This window comes from Cornus florida, unplaced genomic scaffold (assembly GCF_030987335.1).
Source record: "Cornus florida cultivar Cherokee Brave unplaced genomic scaffold, ASM3098733v1 CherokeeBrave_3.0.0_Hap2_Chr06, whole genome shotgun sequence".
NCBI lineage: Eukaryota > Viridiplantae > Streptophyta > Magnoliopsida > Cornales > Cornaceae > Cornus > Cornus florida.
This window is the reverse complement of record NW_026775576.1, coordinates 63,847,782-63,868,045: the sequence shown is the minus strand read 5'-3', so window position 1 is coordinate 63,868,045 and position 20,264 is coordinate 63,847,782. Positions and strand designations below refer to the sequence as shown.

At 35.2% G+C, this 20,264-nt stretch overlaps 1 protein-coding gene across 3 annotated transcripts; it reads left to right on the top strand.

Annotated features, from left to right (window-relative positions):
- Positions 1-660: 660 nt before the first annotated feature.
- LOC132311741 (uncharacterized) lies at positions 661-4,021 on the top strand. Of its 3 annotated transcripts, none has more exons than XM_059809814.1 (4): positions 661-935; positions 1,134-1,239; positions 2,369-2,701; positions 2,855-4,021. In XM_059809814.1, the coding sequence occupies exons 3-4, from the start codon at positions 2,399-2,401 to the stop codon at positions 3,434-3,436; spliced, it is 885 nt and encodes a 294-aa protein (XP_059665797.1). In that variant the 5' UTR covers positions 661-935; positions 1,134-1,239; positions 2,369-2,398; the 3' UTR covers positions 3,437-4,021. The 3 variants fall into 3 exon arrangements, with proteins under 3 accessions (XP_059665797.1, XP_059665795.1, XP_059665796.1); XM_059809812.1 differs by having other exon boundaries at positions 2,369-2,728; XM_059809813.1 differs by lacking the exon at positions 1,134-1,239 and having other exon boundaries at positions 2,369-2,728.
- Positions 4,022-20,264: the final 16,243 nt, after the last annotated feature.

The following is a 20,264-nucleotide window of genomic DNA, read 5'->3' as shown; positions in this document are numbered from 1 at the left end:
GTTAAACATGTCATTCAATACGGTAGTACGGGCTGCTATAAAGCGGGTCCATTGGAGCTGCTCCCAAGGTAGTATTTTCATTGGATACCGTTAGATGTAAGAACAAATATGAAGAAGAGAAATACAAAAAAAACAAAAATAAAGAAAAATAAAGAAGTTATACACTACAAACATAAGTGCAAAAAGAAGAGAATAATTATTTTGAGAAGTAGAAAAAAATATAATAAAATATATATATAATAAGAAAAAAAAAAATGAGATTACGTTGAAAAATTTAATTAATTAATTTTGTAAAGTGGCTAGTGAATTTTGTAAACTCTTAATAAATTTCAATTATAAAACTTACTTTATGACATTAATTTAATCACAATAATTTTTATTTTTATATTTTTATGTGAGAGTGAGACTATGCTAAATGGTGTTCCAATTTATTTTTCACATGAGGCTCTCAAAAACTTAGAACCAGACCTTACTATCTTATATATTAATTATTCTTTACTCTGTCTAACTTTATATCTATATCTGAATCGAAGTCTGAACTAAATAGAAAAAGAATTAAAACATTTAATATGATAATTCATTAGGGATCCAAATCTATAATTGATTAATATAACCAATCGAATATTGATTAATATAACCAATCGAATATGGAGGCAAGATATATAATGGGTATAATCCATTAAAAAGTAGAGGGCCGCGACCACAGTAAAAAGTTAGGACTTTCATTGTATGCAAAAGGTAAAGCATTAACTTTTAAAAAGAAAAAGAAAAAGAAGAAGGTAAAGCATTAAAAAAAACATTTACGTTTGAAAAAAAAAACTGCTTTTTTTCATAATATTTAGGACCCTCTAGATTCCAACCCACTTTACTTCGGTGTTGAAGTCTCAAAATTTCTCGTTCTCATTCGAACACAATCAACCCTCACCCCATGGAAGGTATTACCTTTAATCTAATTTTCAAATTTTAGTTTCAATTTAACTAATTCAGGGAAAGTCATGTAGATTACGTGTTTGTATCTGTGATTCTGTGTCAGTGTGTAGTAGATTTGAATCATTTGATTCCATTGTATGGTTTTTATTTTTTGTCCTTTTAATATTTTATTGTTCTTCTAAAATCATTGATTGTTGCATCAGCAAAAACTGATAATACAGTACGGTTAACATGGACGATTGAGAACTTTACAAGGCTGAATACCAAGAGGGTATGCTCTGAAAGTTTCTATGTTGGAGGATACAAATGGTAATTTTGATGTCTACCCTCTTTCTAGATTTAGATTTTCATCATTATGGTTGATGTTTAAGCTCTCTTTTTTTTTTTTTTTTTCTTCTGCATTGTGTGGAAAAGACATGTATATATATATATCCAAAGGGAAACAGGGATGCGGACCATTTGGTGATTTATTTAGGTGTTTCGGATTCAGAAACTTTGCCATATGGGTGGACTAAATACGTACACACACATAGGCTTATATGTTGTGCGGAAAAATATTACGGAGTATTTATATTTGCAGAATTTGTTCTTTTTGATGGTTTTATGTTACTAGAAGTAATTCTAATTGGTGTTTTACTAGAGGTAATTCTATATGTGGTTTAACTTATAATTATTGAATGTGATAGGTGTTGAACTAATTAGCAAAGCTTTAGGGTGGACATGTACTTAAAAAACATATTCAATCATTCAATTATATTATATTATTACTTTAAAATGAATTAAAAAGCCTATATTTAACGTAATATTAGATAAAAATATTACTTTACTCTAGAAAATAAAATAAAATGAATATTCAGCGATGTCCATGTGTCCTTTTGTTTAGAGATCTGACACGGCAAACACATGGATACATACATCCGACACACACACACACCCGAGTCCAGATAACATAGATTATATGTTATGTAAGGGGAAGCAAGGCTGCAGAAATTATATTTGGAAAATATTTGTTTAATAATGTGTTTATGACAGGTCTTTGAAATTGCTTGAGGTTGAATTTTCTTCATTCATTCTTTTTTATTTTTCAGAAAGGGGTAGATTTAGGAAATTCTATTGAAAACACACCATTTATTTGGTGATGGAAAGTGTGAATTTGGTATTATGTTCTTTTTTGTTCTCGCTACAGTGCATTTTAGTTTCCTGATGGTGATTATTCATGCTCCCTTTACTATTGATAATGTTGTTGTGTTTCTATCATTGTTGTTATTGGGATTAAGAGGGACGCATTGTTGAAATTTTAATTGGTAAAGTACTTAATTTTGGTGTTTAAAAATAAAAACATTTAATTTACTTTAAATGTCTAGGTGGTGAGGTCCACTGCAGTTCTAGTTGTAGCCTGCAGCCTTTGGCGATAGTTGTGACTGTTTTCTTTATGCAGGCGTTGTTGAACACCAGTTCCATTTGATTCATGCCTCTTAGTGAACTGTATGACCTTGGGAGAGGTTATATTGTGGACGATACATGTGTAGTTGAAGTTGATTTTCCTGGCTTCCGTTCAGTTGAACTTAAGACTGCGTCGGCCGAAGGTGAAACTCCCGAGTCTACTTCTCGTGGGGATATTGATGGGAACACTAGACAGACTGCTTCTGGTACCGATACAATCCCACCTCAAACTGATATCTTGGGCCCTCCTCCTGCCAGTAAATCAGCAACCGAAACAATCAAGGCTTTGGTCATACCAACCACTCCAATTGTTGAAAAGGAATCAAAGGTTAAATCCCCTCAGGCCAAAGATCCGGTCAGCAGCTTTTTCTCCGGACTCGATCAACAATGTTTTGTTTTATTTTTATCTTTGAAAGAAAAAACTTTTTTACCTGATGGATAGTCGGTTTCTGAAATGAAATTTTCTTTGTAATCTTTGTAGGAAGTTGAGTTGCCAAGGAGTACTCCAACGAGTGCTCCTCCTGAGTCATCTTCATTTGATGACATGAATGCCTATATCTCCGAGTTAGTGTCTGCAGTAGAGACTGATGCAATCTTTGACTCCACTACTGAAGGATCGGTCACAACCTCCATTCCTCAATCAACTATTGATGAAGCCAAAAAATTCTTCATAGAGATGCTATCTCGGGACCTGTCAGAAATTCCTTATTTGGCCGCACGCCTTACAAAATCCATCAGAGTCTTGTCTGAGTGCTGTGACCTTACTCCAGCCCAGCTTGCAGAGTTGAACACCTTTAAGGTTGAGTTTCCAACACTTCTCCAAACTTACCAGACTTCCAATCATTCTTTGAAGGAGGTTGAGGAAAAAATGGCAGAAAAGCAAGGAACAAAGAAGTCTTTGGTTGAGCAAATAAAGATTGATGCATTGGCATTCCAAATGCAGTGGGCTATTCACACAGACTTTATATCGAAGGCGGCCAGTCTGCAGGCTGAACTGACAAAGATCTCTGAGAAGAAGAGAAGTGCTGAGAAAGAGATGAAGCAACTGCATGAAGATGGTTAATCTAGAACAGTCTAGATCCTCTGTTCTTGAGGAGATGTCAACTCTTGAGACCAAGAAGAGGACTGCGGAGAGCTCTCTGTCATCGTACCGACAAAAATGGACCAAGCTCAGGCGTATATTCATGGAACCAAACAATTAATCTCTTTTAGTTGCAAGACGATAAACTTGTTGGGTACTTTATTCTAGAACAGTCTAGATCCTCTGTTCTTGAGGAGATCTCAACTATTGAGACTGAGAAGAAGACTGCAGAGAGCTCTTTGTCTTCGGTCCAACAAAAGTGGCCTAAGCTTAGGCACATATTCATGGAACCAAACAATTAATCTCTTCTATTTGCGAGAGGATAAACTTTTGCTGGGAACTTTATTTGATATCGTCTATCTAGGTCCTTTCATTGCATGTTTTTGGATATTTAACTTATATTTGGTCTGTTGGATTGATATTCTGTACTTATTTCTGGTGATTATCTTTTGTACTTAATGCATGCATCACAACCTGAGAGTTCAGAGACACATCTTTCCATTTTCTTCTCTTTTTTGGTTCAGTCATTTATCAATATCAATTCTTTTCATAGAGTTGGTTTCTTAAGGTACCAGACATTTATGTGTAATGGATAGACTCTACCATCATCCACAACAAAAAATTATTACAAAATAATATCCTTACCAAGGTAGTATTTTCGTTGGATACAGTCAGATGAAAGAAAAATATGAAGAAGATAAATAAAAAGAACAAAAAGAGAGAAAAATAAAGAAGTTATATACTACAAACATGAAAAACAAAAAAACAGGTTGTCCCGCATGGTAGGCCCGCGATCGCTAACACGGTCGCCCTTTTTGGCGACCCATTTGGAAACTCAAAAATACTGGCCCACTTTTCAGCTAGTCCAATGGAGTAACATATTTCTATTTTTTGGCCCAAAATTGCTATAAAGCGGGAACGTTGAAGCTGCTCCCAAGGTAGTATTTTCATTGGATACAGTAACATGAAAGAAATTACAAGAAGAACAAAAAAGAACAAAACGAGAAAAATAAAGAAGTTATATATACTACAAACATAAGTGCAAAAAGAAGAAGAATAATTATTTTGAGAAGTAGGAAAAAAATATAATGAAAAAAACATAAAAATAAAAATAGAAAAATGAGATTACGTTGAAAAATAATAATAATTAATTTTGTAAAGGGGCTAGCAAATTTTGTAAACTCTTAATAAATTTCAATTATAAAACTTATTTTATGACATTAATTTAATCACAGTAATTTTTATTTTTATATTTTTATGTGAGAATGAGACTATGCTAAGTGGGGCTCCAATTTATTTTTCGCAAAACTTAGAGCCGATGTCATCTTATATATTAGGGTAAAATGCAAGAAACCCCCCTGAACTATAGGAGTTTTGCAACTAACCCCTTGGACTACAAAAAAAAACCCCTTGGACTACAAAAAAAGCCCCCTGGACTTTGATTTTGTTGCATATTACCCCATCAAGTCACCGGAAAAGAAAAATGACATATTTGCCCTTACTATGAAACGACACCGTTTAAACATTGTCATATTAGCTTGCTGACATGGCAACAAAAATCTCAATAGCAAATGGGAGCTCGATAGCACACTAAAGAGATAAGGTATGTTATCTCTTATAATGTGTCATACCAGCAACCCAGCTTATTCGCACCACAGACCCACAAACATTCATTTGTGGTGTTTATGTATACTCTGTGCTCGGCAAACCTAATCAGAGAAAAATCAGATACTTGAATGTTGAAGCTAATGATTGGTTAACAAAGGTGCCAGCTAAATTGTGTGTATGGTCATCCTTCACTGAAACTTCAAAAAATGATCTGCTCATTAATAACATTTGTGAAAGTTGGAATACTGTAATTCTTGAAGCAAGGGATAAACCAATAATCTACATGCTTGAAATGATTAGAAGACATCTAATGCTAAGGTTCCAGTGTAAGATTTGGCTTCTTATGTCTACATATACAAAAGGCATTGAATAAAGTCAAACAGCAAGCTACCATGTGTAAAGTTCATTATGCTGGTGAGAACAAGTATGAGGTGCAATACTATGGCATTAGTGAGGCAGTTGACATTGATAAAAGAACCTGCAGCTGTAAAGTTTGGAACTTAACTGGTATCCCATGTAGGCATACTGTGGCATGTATTTTCATTAAAAGGGACTCTCTTGAGGCATATGTTCACCCATTTTATCAGAGGGAAACCTATATGAAGTGTTATAGTGGCATGATCCTTCCCATTTCAATGGAAAGGTTAATAAAAACTGACACCATTGACCCATTGCTTCCATCACACTATAGGAAACCCATTGGTAGGCCAAAAAAGGCTAGAAATAAGAAGAATGATGATCCCAAAGGTTCAACCAAGCTTAGCAGGTCAATAGTTAGTTTAAAATGTACCAGGTGCAAAGAGAATGGGCATAACTCAAGGATTTGCAAATTACCTGAGCCTTTAGTCATTGACAGACCTCCACCAAGGAAGGGAGGTAGACCAACAAATGTTGGAAGAGGGAGAGCAAGAGGACCTATTGGGATGCCACTAAAAGGAAGAGGAAAAAGGGCTGGAAGAGGGAGAAATAGAGGAGTTGAAGTTCCTGCTCCAGCACCTTCAAACCAAGAGGTATGTCCAATGTTATGGTATGAACACACACTTGCTATGGTTTTTTTATGTTCAAACTCACTTGTTTCTCAACCAATTTATTTTTAGGTTCAAAACATACCATATTCTCAGCTATCACAAACTCAGCCATCAAATTCTTACAGGTATAATTTAATTTTCAAGTTCAAAACATACCATACCTTTTCAAGTTCAAAACATACCATATTTAGATTTAATGCTATGGTTTGTTTGTTGTTGTTAACAAATTTTTTGGTTGATTAACAACTCAATGATGGATAGTGAATATGCATGTTGGTAGTTAATATGGCCATAGAGCTGATGATGGTTTTGTCACTCTACTATTGCTGACTTAAAGAGTTTGATTTTTTGGTGATTGTTAAAGATAATGGAGTGAAGACTACATATGTTGGCTTTTTTGGTGTTGTCACTCTGTGGTTATATGAAAGACTAGCTCAAAATAGTCTTCTTATGTAACTTTTCTGAATGTATGGTTGTTTTATCAGTGTAACTGTTCTAAAATTTTCTGAATGTATGTTTGTTTTATCAGTGTAACTGTTCTAAACTTTTCTGAATGTATGGCTGCTTTATCAGTATGAAGTTTTTTTTTTTTTTTTTTTTGGCTGTAATTGATGTATGATAGGCTATGTATGAGAGAGAGGAAAATTCTGTATTATGTACAAAGGGATTCTCATGAAAAAGAGAGGAAGTGTATTGTCTTTTTTTCTTTTGTTTCCTTCCCCTCTTGATCTTTCTTATCATTCATTGTTCACTTCATTTAATTTGATGTTTGGCAGTTTCTACTTTTTCTAGTATGTTATGTCATTTTGTTCTTAGGTCACAAGCATGAGAAAAAAAAAGGGTGGTCTTTGTACCTTAGACAGTCTATGGTTTATTACGTTTGGATTTTGTCTCTATATTTAGGTTTGTACTTCCATTTAGAGAAATCCCTGCAAGTCTATTCTTGCTACATGAATTTTTTATTTTTGGAAATTAAATCAAACACACTCCCATTACCTCTCAACTTCTCCATGATCATATCATCCGGACCATGAAGTCATTTTTAACTGTTGGAGCATAAGAAATTTTCAGTGAGGGAAAATTGATTTTATGGGTGGGGGTAAAAATGGAGAGATGAGCATGTTGTGTTAAGTCTGTTAAAAATTGCACGGCACTGTCATTCATCAAACAACCAAGTGCATTGCACTCTAATTCATCAAATAACCAAAAACACCTTCTTGTATTTTTTGTCATTGCATAACATATATAACCAGAAAAGAGATACAATTGCATTGCATTGTCATTCATCAAACAACCAAAAACACCTTCCTGCATTTTTTGTCATTGCATTGCACAACATATACAACCAGAAAATAGACATAATTGCATTGCATTGTCATTAAACAAAATAGACACCATTGTCATCCAACATACTTACAGTATTACAAGAGGTTTAAATGATACATAAAGATACAACACTACTAAATCCCAACCATCCAAAAAATTCCACTCCTAAAATTGATCTTCAACATACAACACTATCAAGTCCCAGCCAAAAAACTCACTTCATAAAAAGGAAACGAAATAAGATTATAACTGACAACCCAAAGAAGAACATGCTTCCAACAAACATTGACTTAACAATTGCAATGAACGAACTGAGAGGTACAACATGACCTACTCGAGCTTCATCTTCATCTTCAATGGCTTCACCGAAACTTGTTGGAGGAGTCCACCATTGGAAAAAATTACATTCCTTATTCTTGCAATTGAAATAGAGCTTGCCAGGATTGTCGGTTGACTCAGATATAAAAACAGCTGTCCTTTTATCACAACAACATTTCCTATTCCTAAAAGGACCCCTTCGCACCACACCCCGAAAACTAAAACTTACAGACGATTCAAAACTCATTTTCTACAAATAATACCATATAAATGAAAATTAATAGAGAAAATAATACCATATATATATAGACACACACACACACATATTGAACAATACACAACAAACATACATAGAGACAAAAAATGAGATGGATACGCTTAGAGCACAATGATGAACAAAGTGAAAAAAAATTTGTTCGCTCTTTCCAAAATACAGACCTACAGATGGATAACAACCCTTACCAAGATGCACAGTTGATTGGCACGAAAGCACAATAAGGGTATGTTGTTTCTGACCACCAAATTCAGCAAGATGCACAACTAATTGAAAATGAAGACAAACCCTAGAAAGTTGCAGAGTTGTCGATTTAGGGAGTTTTTTTTATTAAGGTTTGTTTGGGTCGGTTCAATTATAAGGAATGGGCTATCAAATGTTGGAAATTAGGGACACTATTGTCCTTTCATACTTCCATGGGTAATATGGTCATTTAAAATTAACAAACCAATTTTAACGGTCATATGTCACCGGACATTGGACGGATAGGGTCATCTGCAATAATTTTGCATTGTCTAGAGGGTTTTTTGCATTTTTTAAAGTCCAGAGGGTTAGTTACAGATTTTCCAATAGTCTAGGGGGGTTTCTTGCATTTTACCCTATATATTAATTATTCTTCACTCTATCTAACTATATATATTAATGTTCAGGAAATAATTTTTCTCCTGTCCTAGGAGTGCCTCTGTTCTAGAGGGTTCCTTTGCTTGTCAGAGGTTTGTGTGTCGTCCACTATATCTGGTTTTGGGTGTGATCTTCATCTAGTCGTTGTATATTGGCTTCATCTACCTATCTTTGGGTTTTTGTTGTTTTTTTATTTTTCCATTGGGTTGGGTCCTGGTACTGTTTGTTGCTTGGTTCTTGTGGATTTTGAAGGTCGGCATACCATGGGGGGCATTTGGTCGACAATCCAAAATTCCAGATTTGATTGTTTGGATATCCCAAGGAGCTATCCAGTGTGGGTCTCGCAATTTTCTTTCTTTGTTCTGGATTTCTATCGTGTAACGGTAATTGAGTTTTAGTGGTTTAAGATTCTGCCTGTCCACCTTAGGGATTTTTTGTCCAGGGATTAGGGTGATGGAAAGAAGGAATCACTCGTGGTTGGATACATTGTCGTCGGTTTCAAGGTCTGCGGTGTCTACTGTTACGGGGCGGTCAGGTTCGACTCCTGTAGAAAACTCTGGAAGCCTTCCTCATAAGGTTGAGCCCGGAGTGGGCTCTTATTGGGCCTCTTTTCATGGGCCGCGAATGGACTCTATTGGTTGTGATGGACCTGGCTTGTTTGTTGATGAGCCAAAGGATGACACTTTAGATGGTATAAATGGTCAGTTACATTCTGGGCCGGCTTGTTTTGAATCAATTTTTCCACCCATTGGAGCTGTTGTTCCGCCTGTGCTTCAGACACCTGCGTATGGTCCTCAATTCCTGCCTAAGACGACTTTAGCTAGGCAGGCGTGCTATACTGATTGTACTCGGTGGTGTGGTGCAAGCTCTAAGGTTCAGGCTCGGCTTTCAGATACTTATCAGAATACTAACTTACGTATAACTGTTTGGAATTGTCAAGGGTTGGGTAATCCTGTGACTATCCAACAGCTAAAATCTCTTAATCGGATACACTCTCTAGATATTTTGGCAGTGTTGGAAACCAAAAATCGTTGAACTCGACTGGCTCATCTTCAGAAAGTTCTTAGATTTCATTACGGGAGAGTTTCGGATCCGGTGGGACGTTCGGGAGGGATAGTGCTTTGGTGGAAGGACTCGGTTCCGTTGCAAGTGCTGGAATTAAATGAGTTTCATATTACAGTGATGCTTCAACCTCCACAAGATCCCCCATAGACACTTACTGTTATGTATGCCAGTCTTAAGGACCGGGTTCGTGCGGTCCAATTGAATTATTTGCCGCGTCAAACCCAGTCCTGGTCGTCAAAATGGGTGCTCATTGGTGACTTCAATGATATTCTTCATCGTTCTGAAAATTATGGTGGGGTAATTAAAGCTGGGTGGCGCTTGTAGGCATTTCGGTCTTTATTGGAGACATGTAATTTGTGGGATTTGGGCTATCTGGGCTATCCTTTTACGTGGAATAATCACCGTTCTGGGTCTACTAATATTCAAGAAAGGTTAGATCGCGCTTTGTCAACTACAAAGTGGACCTCGGTGTTTCCACAGGCTACCTTATACCATCTTACTGTGGCTGGTTCGGATCACCATGCGTTAATGTTAACTCTTGTTCCAATTCTTCCTAAGGGGAAACGTCAGTTTTATTTTGACGCTCGATGGACTATGGATAATGGCTGTTTGGCTATCATTCAAGATTTGTGGAATAAATCAGTGCATGGATCTCGACAGTTTTGCTAGGCTTCCAAGTTGAAAGCCTATAAAAAAGCCTTAGTAGAATAGACGCGTAGTCAGACTAATTCTAAAAATAAGATTCGACAGGTGGAATCTTATTTGCGATCTCTTAAAGAGCAGACGGAGCAGTATAATCATTCATTGGTGCTTCAGGCAGAATCTGCTTTGTCGTAGTATTGGTTGGAAGAGGAGATTTATTGGAAACAGAAATCTCGGAATCAGTGGCTTCAACTCGGGGATAAGAATTCACGTTTTTTTCATGCTCCAACCTGCTGACGTAGAGCTCGAAATAGAATATCTGGGGTGATTGATAAAGTGGGAGTGTGGCAAGAGGAGGATGATAAAATTCAATCTATTTTTTTACGTTACTTTCAACAATTATTTCAGACTTAGCATCCTCAACAAATTGACCAATTTTTGCGTCATATTCCTTGTCGAATCTCACCAGAAATGAATCAATCTTTACTGTTGCCACTGACCGAATTGGAAATTAAGGAAGCCATTTTTGGAATGGCACCTTTGAAAGTGCCTGGACCAAATGGTATGACTTCTCTATTTTATCATAAATATTGGGAGGTGATTAAGGATGATGTTGCTGCGGTCTCCAGCTTCTTCCAAACTGGTATATACTTTCCTCTTTAAATCATACTAATATTATTCTTATTCCTAAAACTGACTCACCTACTTTAGTTACTCATTATAGGCCTATTTCTTTTTGGAATGTTGCTTATCGTATTATTGCTAAAGTTATGACTAATCGTTTAAAAGATGTATTTGATCAAGTTATTAGCGAGTATCAATCAACATTTGTTACAGGAAGGCATATTACTGATAATATTCTTATTTCCCATGAGGTTCTCCATTACTTGAAAAATAAAAGGAAGGGTCAGAAGGCTTTTTTAGCGCTCAAGCTTGATATGAGTAAAGCCTTTGATCATATAGAATGGGATTTCTAATTAAGTATGATTCGTAAATTGGGACTGAATGACCATTGTGTTAAAATGTTATCCTCCTGTCTCTCAATGGTCTCATATTCTTTGGTTATCAATGGCACTTCAGTGGGTTTCTTCTAGCCAACGCGTAGGTTGCGCCAAGGTGATCCTTTATTGCCCTACCTCTTCATTCTTTGTGCTGAGGCATTGTCTTTGGCTATCCAGCGAGCCCAGCAAGCAAAGCTCATATTCGGGGTGAGAATTTGTAGAGGTGCTCCATCTATTTCGCACTTGTTTTTTGCGGATGACTCGGTTGTTTTTTGTCAGGCCTCTGAAGCGGAGCTCGGATCTTTAAAGCGTATTCTTACTGCTTATGAGATAGCTTCCGGCCAGAAGGTGAACTTTAATAAGTTCACCATTTTTCTCCAAGAATGCGCCTTTGCATTTACGGCATACCTTGAGTCAGTTCTTGGGGTTATCTGAGGAAGGGTTTCAGACGAAGTATCTTGGGATGCCAACGATAATTGGTCGGTCCAAATATGATGTGTTTAAGTTTTTGCTTCAACGAATGAAGGATCGTTTAGCCTCTTGGAAGCAAACTACATTATCTAATGGTGGCAAGGAAGTCTTGATCAAAGCAGTGTTGACTGTTCTTTCGTCCTATGTTATGTCTGTTTTCCACCTTCTTCGTAATTTATGTCTGGAATTATTACAGTAAGTGCGCTCTTTTTGGTGGCGGAAATTTAGGAAAGATAAAGCAATTCATTGGGCTTCTTAGAATTTATTGTGTACAAGTAAGAAAGAGGGTGGTTTGGGATTTCGAGATCTGGAAGCTTTTAATTTGGCGTTGTTGGCAAAACATGCTTGGAGTTTCCAAGTGTCTAAACATAGAGTGGCGTATCAGTTATTCAAAGCGAAATATTTTCCATCATGTGCCTTTGTGGATGCGCACCTTGGATCGAATCCCTCCTGGGCTTGGCGTAGTATTTGGTCAGCACAGGAGCTGTTGAGGCATGGTTTGTGTTGGGTTATCGGCGATGGGAAATCTATGCACATTTGGAATGATATTTGGGTGCCTAGTCTCTTCATGCCTTTTGGAGAGCGAGGGGGGGTGCGAATTTTACTCGGGTTGCTGATAAGGGCTTACATGTTGCACATTTCAGCACCTAAGCTAAGGTATTTCAGTCTTTGCATCTATCTTCATTTCATATTTTAGTCCCAATTTATGTTTATGTGTATTTCAGGGCAATAAAGTTAAAATGAGCTAAGAACGGTTCATTAAAGCCTTTTTAAAGTCAAGCAAAGATATTCAGAAAAAGCTCAGAAAATGGCAAAAAGGAGGTCGCAGCCCATTGCTCGTATAGTGTGTTTATTCATCAAAAGCGGTCAATCTCAGGCCTTTGATGATGTTCCCAAAGATGAAGAAGCAAACTAATGAGCTCGGGGCCAAAATGGAGCTAAATAGGGCTTAAAGGAAATTTCCAACTCTGGGGGGATCGATCCCCCAGGGTGGGGGATCGATCCCCCAGGATTTGGCAACATTACAGATTTTTTTTTATTGTTTGGGCTTATTTTGTGAACTGTTGGGCTTTAATAGGGTTGTTACTTAAGGCCCAATGAGCCATTAGATTAGGGTTAGTATTTATTTTATTTAGGTGAATATTATAATTTTTATTAAGTTTGATATTATTTTTTATTCTGTACCGTGATATTACGTTCTTTCTGAGGGAAAAAGGAAAAGCTAGGATTTGAAGAACATTTTTACAGAAGCTTTGTCTACAATTGAAAGAAGAAGAAGAAGGAGCCAAAAGATGGAGATGGAGCTTGTTGACACTATGATCATCTTCTCCATGAGCTAGTTCTTCACTTAGGGCTTGGATGAGCCCTAAGTTTATGTAACCTAAACCTTGTTTTTCTTTTCTTGGGGAATTATTAAGTTGTAATTAAATATTTGGCCTTGTGATTTATTTATATATACATGCTTGATTTGACAAATTAGGGCTTGTATTGATTAATTCTTCCATTGAAATCTCCAAGTTGATTGTATGTCTATATATGATTAATTAGGGATTTTATTCTTCATTAGATGTTTGAAAATTAATTCTTCCATTGATTCTATATGAAAATTGCATCTCTATGTGTGATTGATTTAGAATTATACTCTACACTAGATATTTCTTTTAGTTGTGTTTAGTGATGGCCATAGCATGAGACTTAGTTGATACAATTGTAAATTAATTTGATAGATAAAGGCTTAATCTTGATGGGTTGTTCTACAAATTAGCCTATTGTCATTAAGTAATTGTAGTAAAGTAGGCAATTTGTGCTTGATTATGTTAATCCATACTTCTAATTACAATTAGTATTATCCTCTTGATTGATGTGTGCTTTTATCGAATACATTTGTGAATGTGTATGGTGGGTTATGACGTAGTCTTGAATGGGTTCTACACTTTAGTTTAATTGTCATTAGGTAAACAATTCATTCTTGATGTTGATAATCTATGCTTACAATTGTGATTTGTGATGATAATGTGACCACATCTATAATTACACTAATGAATTCCCCATTAATTGAAAGCATATGGTTAATTGCATGAGCTTAGTGGTGAATCCTAACCCTAAGATTCTCTTCATATCTCTTTAATTCTTAGTTTAATTTAATTTAATTTACTTGCATTGTCATTTCTATTTCCATGCTTTCGATTTAACTCTAGTTTAATCACTTCACCAAAAATCTTTTTCTCTCTCTCTCTTTCTCTCTCTCACTCTCTTATGCAATCTCATTAGCACTAAAATCACGTTTAATCCCAACACGTGTTCAATCCCTTGGGTTCGATCCCTACTCGCTTTATACTACATAGTATAAGTGTTTAGTGGTTTTATAAATTTTAAAATATGATGCCCACTTGACATTATTTCTAAACCTAAAGTGTTGTACATTATTTTGTGCACACGCTCGGGTCGCATCATAATTTTGGCACCGTTGCCGGGAACCATTGGTTTAATTGGAGTTAAATTAAATATTGGTTTTCATTTGATTATTTGTATATTCTTTTTATTTTCTTATTTTTCTCTCTCTAATGTGCAATTAGGTATTTGATACAAGAAAGGCGAACATTGGAGCTTAAAGCTATCATTGGAATTTAAAGTTGCTTAAGGACCTTTGTGAGCAATTCTTACCCTAATTGTTCATTTTTCTATACTTGCGAGATAGTCCTTGTTAAGGCTTTCATATTACTTAAATATTTTATCCAAGCATAGGTCCTTGTCGAGGCCATTACTTTCGTTGTTATATACATGAGCCATTGTCGAGGCAATTATTTTATGGTTTTTGGATTGTGAATGTGAATGTGAATGGAGACCTTATTTGATCCAAGTTTGGGGGAAAATTTTACCCATTACCCTTACGCATCTCCATCATATCATGATCCTTATGAGAATGAGTCCAATGCATTTCATGAATCATCATCATATAATGGACTTGATCACTCTTATGACTACTACCCTCCCCCATCATTTTATGAAAAACCATCTACATTACCTTACTCTCCCGGATTTGAAAATAAAATGTTAGCTCTAATTGATGAACTTAATGAAAGGAGACAACTTATTAATTCTCATTCTCATAGGCTAGCCATGCTAGAAACTCAAGATGAGGAAATTGCAAGTACTCTTTCTCGTCAAGAGGAAGAGGAAGAAGAGGCAAGTCAATTAATGACTAATCAAAGTGAGCAAAACATGATAATAGAAGAGGGTGAGGCAAGTGAGCTAGTAACTAATCCTATAGAGCATAAATTAAATTATGAGGACATTCCTTGTAATCTTGAGCATGAAGAAATTGATAACTTAGAGAGTGAGAAGTTGTTGACCACTATAGAGGTAGGAGAGGAAAAGGAGGAACTTGTAAAAGAGAACCTTCATTTTATCATCCCCAACGATCCTCTTGAGGCGTGCCTTTTGAAAATGTATGAAGGATGTGGTTTTAACATCGAAAGCTCCACATATGAAGTGAATTCTCTAATGAACTCCGTAGCTAACTTGGAAAGTAAAGAGATAGTGATCAGTGAGGAAGAGAAAATGAATGAAAAGAGTGCATTTCCTAATAATTCAATTGAGTCTTTGAAAAACGTTGCCTTGCCAAGTGCAAGACTGCCCATTATTGATTTCATTTTCAAGACCATTGATGAAAGGAAACAAATTGCATCTTACATCATTTCTTTTCACGTCATTCTTTTGGGAGATGAATTTGTTGTTATGAGAGAGGATCCACTTGGGAAAATAGACAAACGGATTAATGAGGATGTCTCATATCCGGTTTTTGATTCTTTCGACTAGTGAGTCACCCCACCGTCTTGCTAGAGACGTTAAACACTAGTTTTTCGTAGATTTTCCCGACTTTACTTCTCCCTCATTTCTCTTTATTTTATTTCTTGCTTCTTTGTCTAAATAAAATTTTATTTTATTTTCTTCTTTTACTTTATTTTATTTATTGTACAATTCTACTTTTAGAAAAAAACAAAATAATTTTTTTTTTTTTTGTAATGGGTAGTGTAGGGTGTTTGATTTTATTTTCATTATTATTATTATTATTATTATTATTATTATTATGTATATTTCAATTTGGTGTATTTTATATACTTTATTTTATTTTATCTATATTTTATTTTATTTTATTTATATTTTATTTTAGTGAATATATTCTTTTTAGTTTTGTTTTTAAAAAAATAAAAAATTAAATTAAATTAAAAAAATAGAAAGATCGATTCCCAAAATGGGTGGGAGATCGATCCCATTTTCTTGACAAAGAGCAACAAAAAAATAGGCCAAATGAATTGATCCCCGTCCAAAGGGATCGATCCCATTTTACTTATATTTTCCCCTTCTCATTAAACAGGGACATTTTTTTGCCTAAAATTGTCGATCCCTCGTCAAAGCAGATCGATCGCCCCTTAGCCCTTGAAACCACGAATACATTCTCTTCTCTGTTCCTTAAAATTCTGCTTCTTCTCCCAAAAATCTCTAAACCCAATTTCATCGTCCAACCCTCACGGTTCGTTCTTCTCTACCGCGGCATAAAAGGCTACAAATTCCGGCGCCATTGTTCTGAGTTCGTCTTCGGCGGAGCCATGGGTTTCAGTTGGGTGTGATTGGGGAAGTGGGTGCACCGATTTGATTTGGGTCGTCGTTTTTCAAGCGTCGCAACTGGGTCTTTCGGCGACGCGTCTAGACTGGTGCAGCGATTCCGGTTGGATTGTTGTTCTGCCGGCGACTTTGACTGAGTTTTCCTCTAGCAATTCCGGCTGGATTGTTGTTCTTCCGGCGATTCCGGCTTGGCTTAAATTCCGGCGCCGTTTGAGACTCGCCCTTGCAATTGTTCGTTTTTCCGGCGTCGGATCTGGGTTGTTCTCTACGGCGATCGTGGCTTCATCTCTCCGGCGTTGCGGCTGCTTCTTCTTCAGTGATTCCGGCGTCTGGTTCTTCCAACAGCGATCGCGGCTGGGTCGTTCTCCGGCGATCAAGGCTGTTAGTCTTTCTTCGCGTCGCATCTGTTCGTTTTCTGGCGTCGCGTCCCGGTTGTCTTCTCTGGCGAGCTTGTGGTGTTTAAAAAAAAAAAAAAAAAAAGGAAGGAAAAATACGAGAAAAAAATTAAATAAAAAAAAGGAAAAAAAGAAAAGAAAAAAATTAAATAAATATATATATAAAAAAATTAAATAACATAAAAAATAATAATAATAATAAATATAAAAAAATTAATTTAATAATAAATTAAATAAAAAGAAAAATACATAATAAATAATAATAATAAATATAAATAAATAAATACATAAAAAAAAAAATTTATTCTTCTAAAAAAAAAATTTGAATTCATGTTTTCTTTTGCCAAAAAAAAAAAAAAAACCAGTTGAATTGTTGTTAAAAACAATTGCATTGATAATTTAAAAAAAAAAAAAAAAAATTGAATTGATTTATTTTAAATAAAAAAAAATTTCAGTAGCATTCCGTCTTGCTAGAGACGTTAAACTTAGCCCATTTTTTATTTTTTATTTTGTAGGTTGTATATACATATTCTTTTTCTTTGTTTACTAAAAAAAAAAAACAAAAACTTAATTTTCTTTCCATTTATTATTATGTATATATATATTTATTTTATTTTAGTATATTTTTTTCTTTCTAGTTTAGTATATTTTTCTTTGTGTTAAAAATAAATAAATAAATAAATAAATAAATAACCCACATATTTTTGTGTCAAAAATATGTGTTTCCAGTATGCCCTTCTGATTGGTTAGGAATGTTTTCAGATTTTATCAAGGGTTTCATCTCATATCTCATTGCAATGTATTATATATTATTTTGAATTGTATGAATTGCTTATCCTATGTGATATTTGATGTGAGTTTGCTAGTATGGTTATACAGATAGGTTTTTGCATCCAAGTTTGGGGGAGACATCTTTCCTACTGGATCATTACCCGACTTCATACTCTTTACCATCACGGTATACTCTTTCCATTATTTTTCATTATTCTCATTGCACATTGAGGACAATGTACAGTTTAAGTTTGGGGGTAAAGTCATCATGATTCATTCTATTTAAGTTAAGCTTTAAATGCATGATGAGATTTGAGATGTGTTTGGCAATGATTTCGAACTTTTGTAGTATAATTCCTTTGAAAAGCAAGTTGTTAGGGTCTAATACTTCCTGTATGCTCTTGGATGCCATTTAGGGGTTAATTTTTAATTTTTGATATCATGTTTGCTCTTGTGGTACACATCATCTTGTTGGTTGAAAATGCTTTGAGAGTTGATTCTAGAATTCTACACTTGCACTTGCGCACACTAGCATTCAATTTGTGGGGTACATGCTTAGTTGATTATTGTCTCGGTTTATCCCAATTGAGCTAGTATGCTTTGAAAGCTTTCATTCTTGGTAAAATGACCTTGTAAAGAAAAGAAATAAAAGCACTCACCAAAGGTGAGGAATAAAAAAAAAAAAAAAAAAAAAAAACTGCATTCTTTCAACATGTCAACTGATTAAAAAGGAAGACAAGGAAAGAATGTAAGATGTATGATTAGTTTGACTTCGTAGCCTAACTATTCCGAGTCATTACGCCCTTAGGAGTGTCTTTACACTTAACGCCCTAAGACCATCTGGTTTAGGAGTCGTTGGCTCAACGCTTGTTACATAGGGTGATTAGAGAGCTTAAAGAACTTGGACATTGCACATGGTCATACATAAAATAAAATAAACAAAAAAAAAAAAAAAAAATGTTTGTTTGAATAATAAGGTTCATTCAATGTCTTGATGTCTGGTACTATATTTGTATGCTAGTTTGAGGGTAAGGCTACGCCATTACTTTGATTTGCTAGAATAGCAACACATTTTGATATTGGTTCACTCAAAAAGGATGATAGAATTGATTCAATTTGCATGATTAATTCCTTGATGTGTGGAGGACCATTCTTGCTTACATAATGTTGAAATGTTGAGAATAGCTTAGAAATGGCAGAATTTGCATACTTGAGGTAGTCTACTTTCAACACTTGTTTAATATGTGTCGTTGATTCTCAAGTAAGAAAGAGTTTTTGATGTTTGTGGGTATCATTTCTGAAAACCCTCACGAAACTTCACTCGTCCACTAGGGGTAACCTAGGGGTTTAAAAGGCTTGTTGCATATGCTAAATGCAACCGTGATCCCTACGAAAGTGGTGTTATCTCTATTTGTTTTATTAATTCATAGTTGTATATATGTTTATTTCATTTCCATGCAGTAGTTCATTGCTAGGGACTAGCAATATCTAAGTTTGGGGGCGTGATAAGGGCTTAAATGTTGCACATTTCAGCACCTAAGTTAGGGTATTTCAGTCTTTGCATCTATCTTAATTTCATGTTTTAGTCCTAATTTATGTTTATGTGTATTTCAGGGCAATAAAGTTAAAATGAGCTAAGAACGGTTCATTAAAGCCTTTTTAGAGTCAAGCAAAGATATTCAGAAAAAGCTTAAAAAATGGCAAAAAAGATATCGCAGTCCATTGCTCGTATAGTGTGTTTATTCTTCAAAAGCGATCAATCTCAGGCCTTTGATGATGTTCCCAAAGATGAAGAAGCAAACTAATGAGCTCGGGGCCAAAATGGAGCTAAATAGGGCTTAAAGGAAGTCCTGGGGGATCGATCCCCCAGGACTTGGCAACATTACAGATTTTTTTTTTAATTGTTTGGGCTTATTTTGTGAACTATTGGGCTTTAATAGGATTGTTACTTAAGGCCCAGTGAGCCATTAGATTAGGGTTAGTATTTATTTTATTTAGGTGAATATTATAATTTTTATTAAGTTTGATATTATTTTTTATTCTGTACCGTGATATCACGTTCTCTCTGAGGGAAAAAGGAAAAGCTAGGGTTTGAAGAACATTTTTACAGAGGCTTTGTCTATAATTGAAGGAAGAAGAAGAAGGAGCCAAAAGATGGAGATGGAGCTTGTTGACACCATGATCATCTTCTCCATGAGCTAGTTCTTCACTTAGGGCTTGGATGAGCCCTAAGTTCATGTAACCTAAACCTTTGTTTTTCTTTTCTTGGGGAATTATTAAGTTGTAATTAAATATTTGGCCTTGTGATTTATTTATATATACATGCTTGATTTGACAAATTAGGGCTTGTATTGATTAATTCTTCCATTGAAATCTCCAAGTTGATTGTATGTCTATATATGATTAATTAGGGATTTTATTCTTCATTAGATGTTTGAATATTTATTCTTCCATTGATTCTATATGAAAATTGCATGTCTATGTGTGATTGATTTAGAATTATACTCTACACTAGATACTTCTTTTAGTTGTGTTTAGTGATGGCCATAGCATGAGACTTAGTTGATACAATTGTAAATTAATTTGATAGATAAAGGCTTAATCTTGATGGGTTGTTCTACAAATTAGCTTATTGTTGTTAGGTAATTGTAGTAAAGTAGGCAA